The following is a 15,288-nucleotide window of genomic DNA, read 5'->3' as shown; positions in this document are numbered from 1 at the left end:
TTCATTAAAATAAAATATTTTAATCAAAAGATACCATCAAAAAACACATAAACAAGTTATACATAGGGAGAAAGTATTAATAAATCATGAATATGATGACAGTGTGCTATTTGGTAAAAGTATGAGTTTAGCACTAAAATGATAAATGTTGTGTAACAGTTAATTTTAGCTACTGACTGAATTGACAGACTCATAATATTGATAATGCAACCTTTTAGGTGTGTCTGTGAGCATGTTTCTAGAGATGATTGGCATATGGAGCAGTAAACTGACAGGAAAAGACCTGACCTAAATGTGGGTGGCAAAAGACAATTGGCTGTGGGCCTGAAGGGACAAAAAGTGGAAGAAGAAGAAAACTTACCAGTGTGTGAAACCTTGATTTATCTTGGGTTTGTACATTTTTTCTTGTTTCTGACATTTTTTATAGATGTCATATGCCAGTCTTGTAAGTGTTTGAACTTAGTCTCATGTTGAGAGTCATAGCCAAAGGGGCCCCAGCAAACTTCCAGCTGCCAGCAAACTTCCAGCTGCCAACTGATGATTGGCTCACAGCGGCCCCAGCAACATCTAGCTGATTGGCTCCTCTGCAGTGATGTTCATTGGGCTGTTTCCCTGCCCTTCAGACTGCCAGCTGATGATTGGCTCACAGCGGTCCCAGCAACATCTAGCTGATTGGCTCCTCCATGGAGCTGCTCATTGGGCTGTTTCCCTGCCCTTTCAGTCCACGGAGCTGCTCATTGGGGGACTTCTTTGGCCCCACCTACGCAACCCAGCCAATCAGCCTCAAGAGCAGGAGGATTGTGGGAGGTGGTGAGGTTTGTGTGGGTGAGAGGCTTGTGGAAACCGGTGGTGGCAGTTGGGCTCTGAGGGTTTTTTTCCTGAGGAGCTGTTTTGTTTGGCGTTTGTAGTTCTAAAAATAAAGTTAGTTTCTTTTGACAAGTGGCTCCTGAATTGTGCCCAGACAGACTGCGGCAGTCTCACACCAGTATCTCTCCAGGGGTTTTCCAAGCCATTAGCCTCAGACTTCTGTTAGGTCATCCAGAGACTTCCAGCTTCCTACACTGAGCAGCTACTAGTTCCTTAGCTCTTCAGCTTGCAGACATGCTAGGAATATACAGCTTCTGATTATGTTAGCCAATCTAATAACTAACCTTTCATAATTATATATACATTGCCTTGGTTTTGTACCTCTAGAGAATCCTAATACACATCACAATTTTTAGGCTTAATATCTTAAGGGAGCAAAACATTTGTATAGACATTATACAAAGAAGATATAAGACAGTACATGAAAAAGTGCTCAGTCTCAATAATATCTAGAGAATGAAAACTAAAACTAAATTGAGATGAAATTGCATTAGATAAGAATGGCTAAAATTGAAAAAATATTAACACTGAATATTGGTGATGTCTATGGAAAATGGCAGCAGTAAGAAAAACTGCTAATGTGATAATGAATGTCAAATATACATTTTACTAGTGAGGCACAGTGGAGGACACCTGTACTCCCAGCATCTGGGAGGCTAAGACAGGAGGATAGTGAGTTCAAAGCCAGTCTCAGCAATAGTGAGACACTAACCAACTCAGTGAGACCCTGTTTCTAAATAAAACACAAAAATAGGGTTGGGGACATGGCTCAGTGGCTGAATGCCACTGAGTTCAATCCCTGGTTTTCCCCAAAAAATATATATATACATTTTATAACACTAGGAAGAACTTGGTGTAATGAAATGACCAATAATGTAGTTACATAGAAATCATTATAGTCATTGATTTTTATGAGTTAATCATAGTGTTTTTAATTATGAATTGCTGGATCTCCCTATTGATAACAGCAGCAAAATACTAAGTTGCATCCTAAAAAATGGCCAGAAAATGTAAACTAGGGATAGTGCATTGCTATATAATTTTTACACAGTGAAGCATTAGTTGGTAAACAGCTGAATAATCCACCCAGTAACATTATATATAGAATAGGCAATGCATTTATTTTAAAGTATACATTTTTGCATGTTTTTATATTTTTCTCTCCATCAGCTCCTCTTTCCTTCTAATATAGAGCCATTATACAAGTTTCAGATAAAATTAACTGTCTTCATATTTTGTTTTCATAATCTATTACTTTGGAAAATATAAAGAACTCATGTTAATATACCCCAAATTAAGGATTGTTATCCAAATTATGAATAAGCAATTTCTTTGGGATATTTCCATACTTAATACCCACAGATCTCTGTTACTGGTTGTTAAGTGAGGGATGGGCTAAATACAACAAATTCATGTGGTGAGGGATAAGAAATTTAATGTTATTACAATGCTATTAATAAGACATTATAAGTATTGTAATATTACATTATTAGAAACAAATAATTATAAATTCAAAGCAATCTTAGAAAGGATTAACATGCTGTTAAGATTAACTTTCATTTTGTTTCCTGTTAATAGTCCAAATTGTTGAAGTAGTTATCCTGAATAAAAATTTTATGTTCTAAAAGTTGTATTTTGAAAGTGTTTCAAGGAAGAGTACTTCATTTAAAATATCAATAAAAGAGCTTTGAATTCGAATTACTTGAGTAGGATGACATTTGTCAGATTTATCCATTGTAAAGTGAATATTATTCCCTTTCCATTGTCTATTCTTAGAAAGTAAGTCAATGAATTCAGAGAAGATTCAAAAAGGGATGGGACTGAGTTCTAACTTCTTGAGGGGAGATTGCATGCTTAAATGATTTTGAATTCTTTTTTAAGGAAGATTTGTCTAAGGGAAGAGAGGTTTAGAAAGGCAAGTGTGACATATTCTACTGTAAAATTTTTGCAAAAGAAGAATCAAAAGTCTTCATTGATTTTGGCAAAATGAATGCCAGTTAACTGAGAATATCAGTTTTAATTTAATTATGAGACTGAGATCCAGATGAGTGTGAAGAAGAGTAAATGAGAAGGAATTAAAGACAGTATAGATGGACACTTCTTTAGAGTTACTCAGGTGGAACAAGAAAGAATGACTATAGCCTAGGACTCATGTGACAATGACAATCACATTCTGTTTTTTGAGTATATTGTGTTCTGGGAACATAATTCTCAATTTTAATCCAGATTTTTAGCAACTTTAGTCATAGGAAAGTATAATTTTTAGAATCCTCAACTTGACTAAATTTAAATTTAAAAAATTCATATATCAAAATTGAAAGTTGTTATCATGGATTTTCTTTTTAATCATCTGTATAAAAAAGATTTCTGTAAAATAAGAAGGAGATCTAGATGAAAAGGATTCTTCATTGCTTGGAATAAAATTTGCAGCTAACCTGCCCATAATTTTCCTGGTAGTTTACATCAAATATCAACAGATGATTTGGACTTTCTTTACCTACCACTCCTCATGGGCACTTATTATTTAATAGATTTTGTTTTCACAATTGCAGGTGGCGTTGCAACCTTTCTTGGTAATTGGATTTTCACAGGTTAGTGCATTTTTCAGATATTTACAGTTACCATAGCCATCTTCATGATCACAACCATTGGCTGAAATTAAAAAAAAATAAAACCTTATTATTGTTTTCCTCCATAGAGGAACAACACACACAGTAAATTCAATATGAATTTGGAGAAGGGAAGTGAGTTACCAAGTTGATCTCATTACACTTTGATGATTGTCTCAATCTTGAGAAGAACAAACTTTGCTCTCTTTTTTTGTTTAATTTGAGGATTTAAAAATGTTTCTAAGATAAATTTGGCTTTCTATTTAAAAAAATGTACAGTAGGAAATGCTAGTGAGTGGTATTGGTCAAATTATATTGTTGTATTTTAAGCATGTGTGAATATGCACAACAAATCCACCACACGTACAACTATAGTGCACCAAAAGAAAATGTGGAAAAAATAAAATATATTCCAAATTAAAAAATTAGAATAAAATTCACATAAGTGAATCTGTCTAGAACTGCGTTATCCAAAATGATAGCACTAGACATAGGCTTGTTCAATCTTACATTTAATTAAAAGTTATATTTCAGAACCATGGCAACACCAGTTTTATACCAAGTGCTCAATAGTCACTGAAATCTAAAAGGGGGCTACCTTAGAGCATAGTGAAAATGCTGTATATTTTCATTATTGTAGAAATTTTATGGACACAGTTAACCTAGACTCTAATGTCACTAGTCTTTCTCACAGGAGTAATTTTGTAGAAAGATAAAGATATAGAGTATGGAACATTTCCATTTTCTAACACCCCTCAGTGGACAAAAATTGAACAAATCTCAAATTATATTCATCATCCTATCTATAATCTTTACATTTTGTTGATATCAAGGAGCCCATAACCTTCCATTGACCCAGTTTCAGAGAAATGGCAGTTCTAACAACTGAATAATTCAAAACAGGAACTAGGAAATAACAAGATCTTGTTTCTTTTTACTTTTTGTTTTAGATTTTTGAGAAAGGGTTTCACCAATGTCATCTAGGCTGGTCTCAAATTCATTCATTCAAGTGACCCTTCTGCTTAAGTCTCCCAAGCAACTGAGACTACAGGCATGCACCACCATAGCCAGCACTCTCTTTATTTTTTTTTATCAGCATTTAATAAGCACAACCAACAATTACTAACTATTCTTCTCTCTCTCTCTCTCTCTCTCTCTCTCTCTCTCTCTCAGCTGCTTACTACTTTTCATTCCTTTGGCACTAATACAGTAAAGATTTATATTTGTTTGTGAGTCCATATTTATCCACTGTCTCATAGCTAGCTTTTATTCTATTATTTCTTCATACTACCTCCAGGAACTCTTTATAAAACACACTCCTGATCATAACACTTCTGTGTAAAATCTTTCAGGTAGATACTCATTACTGATGGATAGGCTCAAATTTCCTTAGCGAGGTATGGACACTTGGATTTTATTTCCTTTAGTTAGAGGTTTGACATCATCAAAATGCTGAAGAATAGTTTCAAAATTGATTCAGAAAGAATTGATATAATTTACTCAGATGAATGTATTTTGAAAGGTTAAAAATCTTAGTGAATTGGTCACTTGTATTGTTCATAATAATTTTACTAACACAAATAATTTCACAAACCCAAATCCTTACTCTTTGTAATTCCATTAATAATACTGAATATTAGGTCATATATGATATTTATTTTACTCTCTCTTTTCTAAAACATTTGAAATAATATCATATATGGATTTGATTTTAACTTTTAAAAATGTATACACATTACTAACGAAAGGAGGTGTAAGTTATTTTAAATTAAATGTAACAATTCTAAGAACATTATGGATGAATTAGGGAATTGTGATAAATTTATTGGCATATAAAAAATATTTTTGTTTTGCCTCTCTGGACTGAGCCATATTTTATCATTTAAAACCCTTCAATATGTATCTGTTTTCCCTTTTAAAAATGCCAGCTTTGATACAATGACATTGACATTAGTCTTTTCCCTTTTCTTTTTATTTTTTGGTTCTGAAGACTGAACCCAGGATTACAATTGAGCTACATTCCCCAGTCTTTATTTTTATTTTGAGATAGGGCCCATGAAGTTGCTTAGGGCACTGAACTTGTGATCCTCCTGCCTCAGCCTCCTGAATCTCTGGGATTGCAGGCCTCTGCTTCTAGCTAATGACACTAATCTTGATGCAAGGATGAATTATTCCCATGGAAACATTTTCATAGATGCCAATATATAGCAAGCTAAGTATAGTCATAAATATACATAAATTGTGGATAATTCTTTAGATTATATATGATAATAGGGTTTTCATTTCAAATAATGCTTAGATACAGAAATGTGAAAAATTTGTACTTAAAAATACTCTTATGTTATTGGTTTGCATGAAGGTATCACTTAAATTGATTACATTCAGAGTTTTAAATTCTTTAAAAATAAAATGCCATGCTCTTTTACTACACTAACAAGGTAATCACTTTGAACTTACTGCATAGTCCATCTTCACAATGACCAGGACAACTGCCACAAGGTGCTCCTTTGTCATAAGGGGTATTTATTCTACTAAGATAATTGCCACTGCAATTTTAAATGAAAAAAATGTCATTTAAAAAGATATTCTGTTTAGTTTATACTCTGAGATTAATGTTCATCCCCAATATACATAGATATTTATTAAATTTTTTACTTATGTTAAATAACCAATGCAAACTGTCATTACCTAAGTGTGTTCAGATAACAATGCAAAGTAAGGGAATAACTCACCATTTCACTAATCTCCTTGACTGTAAATTCAGAACCTGAGACACTGAAATAGAATAACTAGTCTAAAGTGTTGAGAGTGCATTTCAATGTGGAATACTCTCTTCATTTCCCAACAGACATGGTTGAATTGTTAAGATGAAGTACAACAAGGTGCTGGCTAGGGGTAAAACATATTACCTAGAGAAAAAGAAGATTATGTAGTTCAAAGGGGTACAGTATGAAAAATACCACTTAAATGTATTTTGCAATTAAAAATGAAACAATGTCATAATTTCTACAATATGAAACAGGGTAAGCAAAGCTTCAATGTAGTTTTTGGATTCCAGGTGGGGTTGTTGATTTTCAAATAATTTTTGGTGTATGTTTGAGAAAGGAAATAGGGTTTAAGAAGATTTGGGAATGTCTATAAGTAGCATGTGTGTGATGTGAAATTTTTATGTTTATCAAAAATGGGAATGTTAGAAAAAGACTAAAAGTGATGGGCTGTGGTTGTGGCTCAGTGGTAGAGTGCTTGCCTAGTATATGTGAAGGACTGTGTTTGATTCTCAGTACCACATATAAACAAATAAATAAATAATAAAGGTTAATCCACACTAAAAATATATCTATTTAAAAAAAAAAGATTAAGGGTGACAATCTCAGTCTTACAGTAACTATCCTGTAGCTTATTAGGAATTTTATCCTCTTGGTCATTAACATGTGAAAATACAAGAGAATTTCTCCAGCTTATCAAGAGGGACAAGGGCCAAGACAATGAAGCTCTCTCAACCTCTGCACACAGAGTATAGCTACATGGATGTAAGCACTTGTAAAATGACCTAAGTGTTCAGGATATTCTCCCCCTTGCCTCCATTTATTTTTCAATAACTCTTATTTCAGGTGTCATGCTCTCAATATCTCCTCTTGGCCAAGGCATTTGATGCTTTCTCCTAGGGTCTTTCAGTACTCTCAACCTAACACCAATAGGACCTTACTGAATAGTGTCTTTTCAAACTGGAATACCACGTCACCTGAGTTATCTAGAACTTCAAAAGGAATCATGTTGGGAGCTTGGTTGAAAACACATTCTACCTCCTGTGTAAAAAAAAAAAAAATCTATGTATTAAAAATAAATTAAGGGACTAGGATTGTGGCTCCGTGGTAGAGCACTTGCCTAGCACGAGTGAGGCCCTGGGTTCAATCCTCAGCATCACATAAAAATAAATAAATAATTAAAGATATTGTGTCCAACTACAACTAAAAAATAAATACTTTTTTTTTTTAAAAAAGAAAGTTTAACTGACAGATTGTGGATATATGTTCATTATACTCACAGGATTGCGTTTAAAATTTTTGGAACATTCAAACATATTTCTTTAAGAAAGGGTTGGTTTCTGTCTATAAATTAAGATCATAATCAATTGTTCCTACAGTGGTTTTATCTTCCTCACAATTTGAAAAATATTAAGACTCCCTTAAAGGACTTTGAAGCTCAAGAATTGACCATTTCTTAATGAAATAAGACAAGGGTTTTAGATAAGCAGGAGTAACAACATTGAGAAGAAAGGCCTGGAATAACCAAATCAGTGAGATACATCGTGCCTCGTTTGTTCTCACCTTTACCCCTGATCTGACATCAAGCTTTCACTTTCTAGTGTGTGAACTTAGAAAGATATGATAGTACAAATCCAGAAAACTGTACATCACTTACAACTACACATGTACTCACAATGTAACACTAAGTCTGGGGAATGGCACCAGAGAGGGAAACCAAATCGTAAGCATTGGGACCAAGCTTCAGAAATCTAGGAATTGGGAATTTGTTCTTTCTGAGAAGTTGGTTATGTATGTCTTAACTTTAGAAAGTCCTCTAAAATTCATTTCCTTCCCCTTTTCTTGAGTAACTTTTTAGTTCATTATTATTTTATAATCAAAACATTAATGTGCATTTGGTATTATTTGACATTAATAGCAAAACATTCTAAAATGTACACTTACGCGGGACAATACTGGCAAACCAGGAAGTATTTTAAATTTTGATTAGTACAGAGGGCAATTCCACATCCAACATTGAAAGATGAATACCAAACCACCTACATATCAATAAGTGAAAATAGGAGTACATTAGAGAAGAAGAAAATATAAAATAGGAAGAATTACACACCAGAAAAGAAGGCTACTTTGTTTACGTATGCCTTATGGATATATTTAATTTATAGAATCAAATTAAAGCATTTTAAAATTATTACATTTTTATGTCCATTTATTCTCTTTTATCCATTTAGAGTAATATTATAAAAATGCAGAGAATTTTTAATTTTTGCCAAAAGCCTGTGAGCTATTGAAAAATGACAGCCCAGATACTCAACAAAGATCCAGACAATTCTATCTCTATTTAAGGCCTTCCCTCAAGTTCAATATTCAAATCGGTCAAATTTGGAGAGTCTTTACTTCTAGGGTATGTAGAGCAGCAGGTATTCCAGTTCTTTTCTTACCTGAGTATAATGTCCAACTACTGCAGAAGGTGTCTTTCCCCCTACATTATAGATAAAATCATGGTGCTCATCATACCAGGCTTGGATTGCTTCTGACCATGAAGGAAGGTAGTCTGACATGAAGAGATTCTCACCACAGCTTATATCTATAAAAGAACAAATCTTTCGGGAGGGAAGTAATAAAGTATGCAATGCACACATAGAAGCTCTCATACAGACACAGAGTCCATATGCTTCAAACATGGTGCCCAGAGTCACTGACACCTGGATAACACATAAGGAGGGTGCCTCAGGTCCTTAGCACCTGTGGCTGTATGTTAGTCAGATGTGCCCAACACATGTATGCTGGCCACACATGCAAAGCTTGAGGCAGATGGAGAAGTCTTCCTTTACTATCTGCTCTCCCTGGACTCACTCATTTATATAGTCACTTCCTCAAGGTGTTTGCCTCATGCGGGTTCAGATTACTGTGGTAATCATCCTGAATGCAGACACCAACTCCTGCAATTTCTTTCCTGCTCTAGCCCACACTCACTAGAGATTTTCATATATAAATATGTGAATAACTGTTAAGGATCATTATTTTGTGTACACTTTGAAAGAAATCTTACAGGCAATCTTTCAGTACCTGAAGTATGAAGCAACGGACGGTATTTTTAAAGTCACTTGGGTATATTACCTTTAATCAGCCAATCAGAATATCATAGGCTAAACTCTCCTCCTAGAATTAAGAAAAAGTGTCTTGCAGCCCCCAAAATCTCAATTTTTAAAAGTATCTCAGTATTTTTAAGCTCTGCAAATGTTTAAATTTGGATTTTGAAATGTAATGTCTGCATACTTCTTAAAGAGAATGTAAGCTACTCTTTGATAGCTTCTTTAAAAGAGACAGAAAGAAGATTTTTACAGAAGATTGGCATCTTTTAGTGCATTTCTTTCAATCTTGTACCAAATATAGTCATGCTTCTTCATGATTTTTAAATTGTATTATCAGTAATACAAATAGCAATGAGATCCTATCTTAAAACTTGTGAGATATCTGTTTTCCAGTTGAGCTTGATTATCTAGGTCTTTTTGATAATTCAAAAAATGGTATCTCATAGTTCATTTATGTGATATTTTATGTCATTGTTTCATGATCCTTGATGTAAAAGTCATGTCTTATAGGTTATTAGTCTTAGAAAATATGCTTGGTGGGCTTCCAGAATATCCAGATTTTCTGTCATCACATTTATAAAGGAAATAAGTGTAACTGATATATTAAATATTTTTTAAGTAAAATAGAAATAATTTGATCAAGTTTAATATATGCTATAAACTTAAAAATCATTATTAAGACACAAAGAGGCTACATTTTTTATTAAAGAAATACTGGGTTAGAATTTAGAAATTATAACTTAGGGTATGACACTAATTATTAATCATTTTACTCCAAGCAGTTGGTTTTCTTATTCAAATGAATAAAGGTGATCCATGACCTGCTTGACTCCTGAGCTGGTTTATAAGTTCAAAGATGATACTGTGCGAGTATTTATGAAATACAAACAATACACTTGATCACAAGGCAGTGATCTCAGTGTTTTCTCTACTATAGATACAAAGGCAGCAGTGTTATTTTTAAAGTTTTCTAACAAAACATCATAAAATGGCCCCTTGTTATTTTAATTGTCCATTTGTCCAACACATATTTATTAATGTACATACTGGTTTTTCGGGCATCTGGGGCACTGTGACTGTAAATGCACTGGTTGGCCCACTTTTGGGCATTGGCTGCAGCTTCATTGCTCCATTTCTAAAAGAAGGAAAGGAAAGATGTGCACTTAATAGCTCCAAATTCAAAGGTGACTAATCTTTGCAGTCAAATACATATGTTGGTCTTTCACATTATACAATTTCCATAGAGGAATCTGCCAGTGGTTTTAGCAAAAAAAAAAAAAATTTACTGTTTTTTTGCTCCAAAGAAATATACATATTGTGTCTACCCTAAGTAATTGAACATTCTAAGACAGGTATTGGTTTATACATAATGGCACAACAGGCACACCTAAGTCATGTTAATCATGTTAAATATTGAAAATATTTTTTACAATAGAAATGAGCTGGCATGCTTCATCCTAATTCCTTCTCTTATTTTTGTTTTGTTCTTATTGATTAATTTAGGGAGACATAGGACCTTTGATGCTGGGGCCAGAAAAGTAGACTGTTTCATTGATCTGATCCTAAAAGAAGTCTTCTTGATTCTCCTGTATTATTAAGAGTTAGAGGAGAGTGAGCAGAATAGTGGCCTTTCATTGGATACCTACGGATTTGGTTTCAATTATCTTACCATAACTTAAATTGCTCCAAAAAGCTGACAAGTTATTTAATCATTATAAAAGGAAATGAAGAAATTCTGCCATGAACATAACACAACTCAAATGAAACTACAAATGAGAGGCAGCTCTTCCTAAGCCACAATGTTACGTGATGCCACCTACCAAATGTCTGCTCTTACACAGCTCAGAGTGCCTCCAGCTGCCTTCCTTAAATTACTAACTCTTACCATCTTTAGCATGTTGCTGGCAGTGGGAGATACTGATTTTCTTAGTTCATTGTGCTTATTTACAATCTCACTTTGAACTTCCTTTTGAGTGGTTGACAGAGCATTCAAATCTTGATTCTAAAGGGAAACACAATTAGAATTATTCTAGCATACTTGAAAATTCCATGTAATAATTAATAAATCTTTAATTTTTTAAGAGATTAAGAATCACTTAAAAAAGTGTTTATTTCAAACCAACATTAGTTGTTAAGCATTGCCAATGAAACTAAGCCAAAGCTATGACTTTTAAATGGAAAAGCAGACCATTAAAGTTTAGAGAATGGGGATGTAATTTATGGCATGACAAATTAAAAAATTCACTGAGGCCACAAATACCAGTTTTGGTTTTAAGAAAAAGTTTCCTTTTCTCTGGCTATATGAGTGGTATCATTAAGTACACGGTAGAAACCATGAAGACATTAACACTCTATTAGGCTGCAGCAAGGAAATGTTAAGTGTTGACAAACATGATTTATTGTAGACTTTAGGAGTAACATTCACCTGACAGGGTGTCAGGTGTCTAGATGAGAAATATTTAGGCATAGACCAAGTGCATATGTAGTGCTCCATATGTAGTAAAAGAACTTATGTATTATGTAGCAAATTTTGTAGGTTCCCTCAAAAGATGATTTTACCATATTTAAAAAAAATGTCCAAGGCAATTTGAAGGGAATGAAGTCATTCAATAAAGGGATTGGAGATGACTATCTTTTTATTACCAGAAATGTAACTGAGAAGATATTAATTCCCATGCTGATATTTGAGTTTATTTATTTATTTATTTGTATATGTGTGGGTCTGGAAAGTAGAATGAGGTTGTGTGAATTGTTGGCACAAGAGATAAAAGTGATTTGCTGATCCAAATTTACACAACAACATGCTATCTTATAGGAATGAGCAGGAATTTCAAATATAAGTCTAAAGTGGCAGGAATGCTTTAGATTTCATATTATTCCTTGGGATCAGTTATCCTCCATCCCTCCATACTGAGTACCCTCAAGACTCTCCAAATTCTGTTCTCACAGATGTAACCACGTTTTATTGCTGTTATGTAATAGTATGTTCATTACTCCCTCCTGCTTTAATGTTCCTAAGAACAGGGACCATTGCCATTGTGATGCTTTGTTCAAATAGATCTCAGCACAGCTACTGACTAAAGTGGAAAGAATGCCCAATGTCTTACAGCAATAGTTTAAGGACTCCACAACAAAATTCATCAGTTTGACAACTGAATGCAGAGTGGCCAATTTCTGTGTTTTATCAAAGCAGAAAGTAAAACCCCTAGATATTTACTGTTGACCTCAAAAACCTTATTAATGTAGTTTCATTTTAAAACACAAAAATGTGGGTTTCTGAGAAAGAAGTAATGACTTTTTACTTCTTATACCATCTTGCTTTATAGATAAAAATTCTACTGATTAAGATACATATTTGGTTTTCTATTTAATTATGAATAAACCGTTTAGTACCTGACTAGAAATATTAAAAGTGCACAGTATAAAATTGAAAATTAGAATCTAATTTAAAGTGTTTAGATTCCATAAGCAATATGGCATAAGTAAATCATTATAACAGCACATAGCAAAAATGATAGGAGGAATTTTGTGACATATTGAAGAAGGCAGGATGAATTCTACATGTTCAATCTAACAAGACTATACAAAAGATGTTTCTGGATCTCTCTGTCATTCCCCTTTTAAAACTTTACACGTGTTGAACAGGAAACAGACCAGAGAGGTAACAGGTCATTGGAAAAGTCATACAATATAATCTTTATAGAAAATAAATTGCAAAGACAGGAAATTACTTGTATGAAACCCTCAATAATGAGAAAAAAGTCTCCAGGTTGATAGTTTGACTGTGTTAACACAATTACTATTATTATTGTGTATCAATATTGATTCAGAGGAAATGTATATCCAGTGCACTATACACTCATGTAGCTTGGGGTCCCCCTCTGGTTACCACAGTTCTAAGGTGTGTTAACTACCCTGAGCTACCAGTGAACACTTTGCCATGTCTTAGACCTGGTAGTCCTGTTCACTTTTGGAGATGGATCCAGGACCTGGTGTTTCCTCCTGGTTGCCTGAATTGTTCTGAAAAGATGAGCCACCTTAGCCATACCTCATTTCCATATGCAGGAAAGAATGAATGCAGCACAGTAGCCAGGAACAGCAGCACTGGATACGATGCCATCACTGGAAGGACAGAACACAAGGAACAAAAACCTGCATAAAGATGCTCAGTACACGGTAACACAGGTGCAGGGAGTAATGAGCTGCTTATCCTAGATTGATCAATAGGGGAACATGGGATATGCTACATGCAGCAGTAGAATGATAGTGTGATTGTGATGCTGAAGCTCATCTTCCAGTAGGATTGGAAAGAACAAGGGAAGTACTGAAGTGAAGCCCCTCAAGCACACATATTTATGCTAATACCACACTGATCTGTGAAGTTACTGACTTTGGACTCCAGGAGTGACTTCTTTAAATTGACCTTTCAGAAATAGTAATAGTTCCTAAGTATTCCTGTTAGAGGTGTACTACTGCTATTAGCCCTTGATGGTTACTTGCCATCCTTTTTGTAAGTTGATATTTTTTTTCCAATTTAGAAATTAGCATGTGCCATTTCCTAACAGTAGGATGAAAGAGAATTCAGCTGCAGAAGCTCTCCAGAATGGGGTCATATAGAACAATTGGAAGTGCTAAATTGAAGCTCCTGAAGCACATCTATAAATACGAAGGACACATGTCCTTTTTTCTCAGTGTCACTCTTTTATCTATTCTCTACAGAAGGTTGAGGAAATTTAAGGACTTATGCACCATTAAAATTTCAGTAATAGCAGTATGAAAATGTTAACTGTATTTATTCTGAAGCTTTAAGAAAATCAGAAGAGTTAGGAGAACAAGTTGATAATCATGAAGGCAGAAAAGGAAGAACATGGAGAAAAATTATTTTGTATGAAGCTGACACAAAAGATTAATATCACAAGAAGACTTCTTAATGTGTCAGAGATACCTGAGGCCATACTGATCGAACATAAGTATTTGTACCTGGTACTGTAATAAAGGAAAGAGTTCAGTGTTAACAATCTGGGGAATTTGTGGGTGTTGATGATGCTTACCATATCTGTAATTAGCTTTGTGGAATTGAAAGTTAGAATATTGATGACATAGGGTCACTTCATAGGGACTTTGTGAAGTTTGAGTACATGCATTAATATGAAAGCATTTTGAAAAAAATAGAAATCATCACATGCTACAGGTATTAGCATTTTCACTAGTATTTTCTTACCGTGTGGTATACTTGCTCCCTCAGCCACCAAGGAACCCTTCTGTTGCCAGGCCTCCAGGGACTGCATGTGATAAAGACAGGCTTCTGACCCTCCCTGTGAACACTATGTGTGTGTTGGGGTAAAATGTTTTGACCTCTTCATTCAACTGGAGACAACTCTAAAAGCTTTTGTAGCCTCTGAAATACTGAAGCCACACCATGCCAAATCTCCACTTCTACTTCTGTCTAATCTGGCTTCCTTCTCCACCCTTCCTTGATAATTGATTCCAATCTGTGACATAACTCTTTAAACAATCTTTTTTTTTCTCATAACTCTAGTGAGGACACTTTGCTTACTTATATCTTCATTGTCCTTTGATCATGTGCCCCTCATACCTTTGATCATGTGCCCCTCATACCTTTGATCAACTTAATCTTTAACTGACAGTAACTACATCCTTCAAGAGCATTTCTAAGTCCTTCTCCCTGCAAAAAACTCATAAGTGAACTCAAAAAGTACTGATCTTCTCCCTGGATAACATCCTTTAAAGTCTGTACAGTACACTTTTGATTAAATCATGTTTTCATATTGATGTGCACCATTTTATTTATCTAATGTTTTCAAGTTCATCTGGCTTTTTTCTATAACTATTGTGAGATTGTAAAGGTCAAAATGCCATCTTCAATGGTTGTGGCTCAGAATTTTTTATTCTGTACCTGCTCAGGGGTACTGCAGAGTTTCAATATCTCCA

At 34.3% G+C, this 15,288-nt stretch overlaps 1 protein-coding gene across 3 annotated transcripts in view; it reads right to left on the bottom strand.

The window, feature by feature from the left end:
* The window catches only part of LOC101965393 (cysteine-rich secretory protein 3), an 87,111-nt gene continuing 71,823 nt past the window's right edge, over positions 1–15,288 (bottom strand). For all 3 annotated transcript variants that reach the window (XM_005318584.3, XM_078019912.1, XM_078019911.1), the window contains 7 exons: positions 13,385–13,458; positions 11,222–11,338; positions 10,384–10,471; positions 8,683–8,828; positions 8,186–8,280; positions 5,934–6,022; positions 1–3,519 (listed from right to left, as the gene is read on the bottom strand). In XM_005318584.3, the coding sequence (XP_005318641.3) occupies positions 3,392–3,519; positions 5,934–6,022; positions 8,186–8,280; positions 8,683–8,828; positions 10,384–10,471; positions 11,222–11,338; positions 13,385–13,458 (737 nt within the window). In that variant the 3' untranslated portion in view covers positions 1–3,391. The remainder of the gene's footprint in view (positions 3,520–5,933; positions 6,023–8,185; positions 8,281–8,682; positions 8,829–10,383; positions 10,472–11,221; positions 11,339–13,384; positions 13,459–15,288) is intronic.

The sequence above is a fragment of the Ictidomys tridecemlineatus genome, chromosome 8, assembly GCF_052094955.1.
Source record: "Ictidomys tridecemlineatus isolate mIctTri1 chromosome 8, mIctTri1.hap1, whole genome shotgun sequence".
Lineage (NCBI taxonomy): Eukaryota > Metazoa > Chordata > Mammalia > Rodentia > Sciuridae > Ictidomys > Ictidomys tridecemlineatus.
The sequence above is the reverse complement of the archived record's forward strand: the minus strand, read 5'-3'. Positions and strand labels throughout refer to the sequence as shown.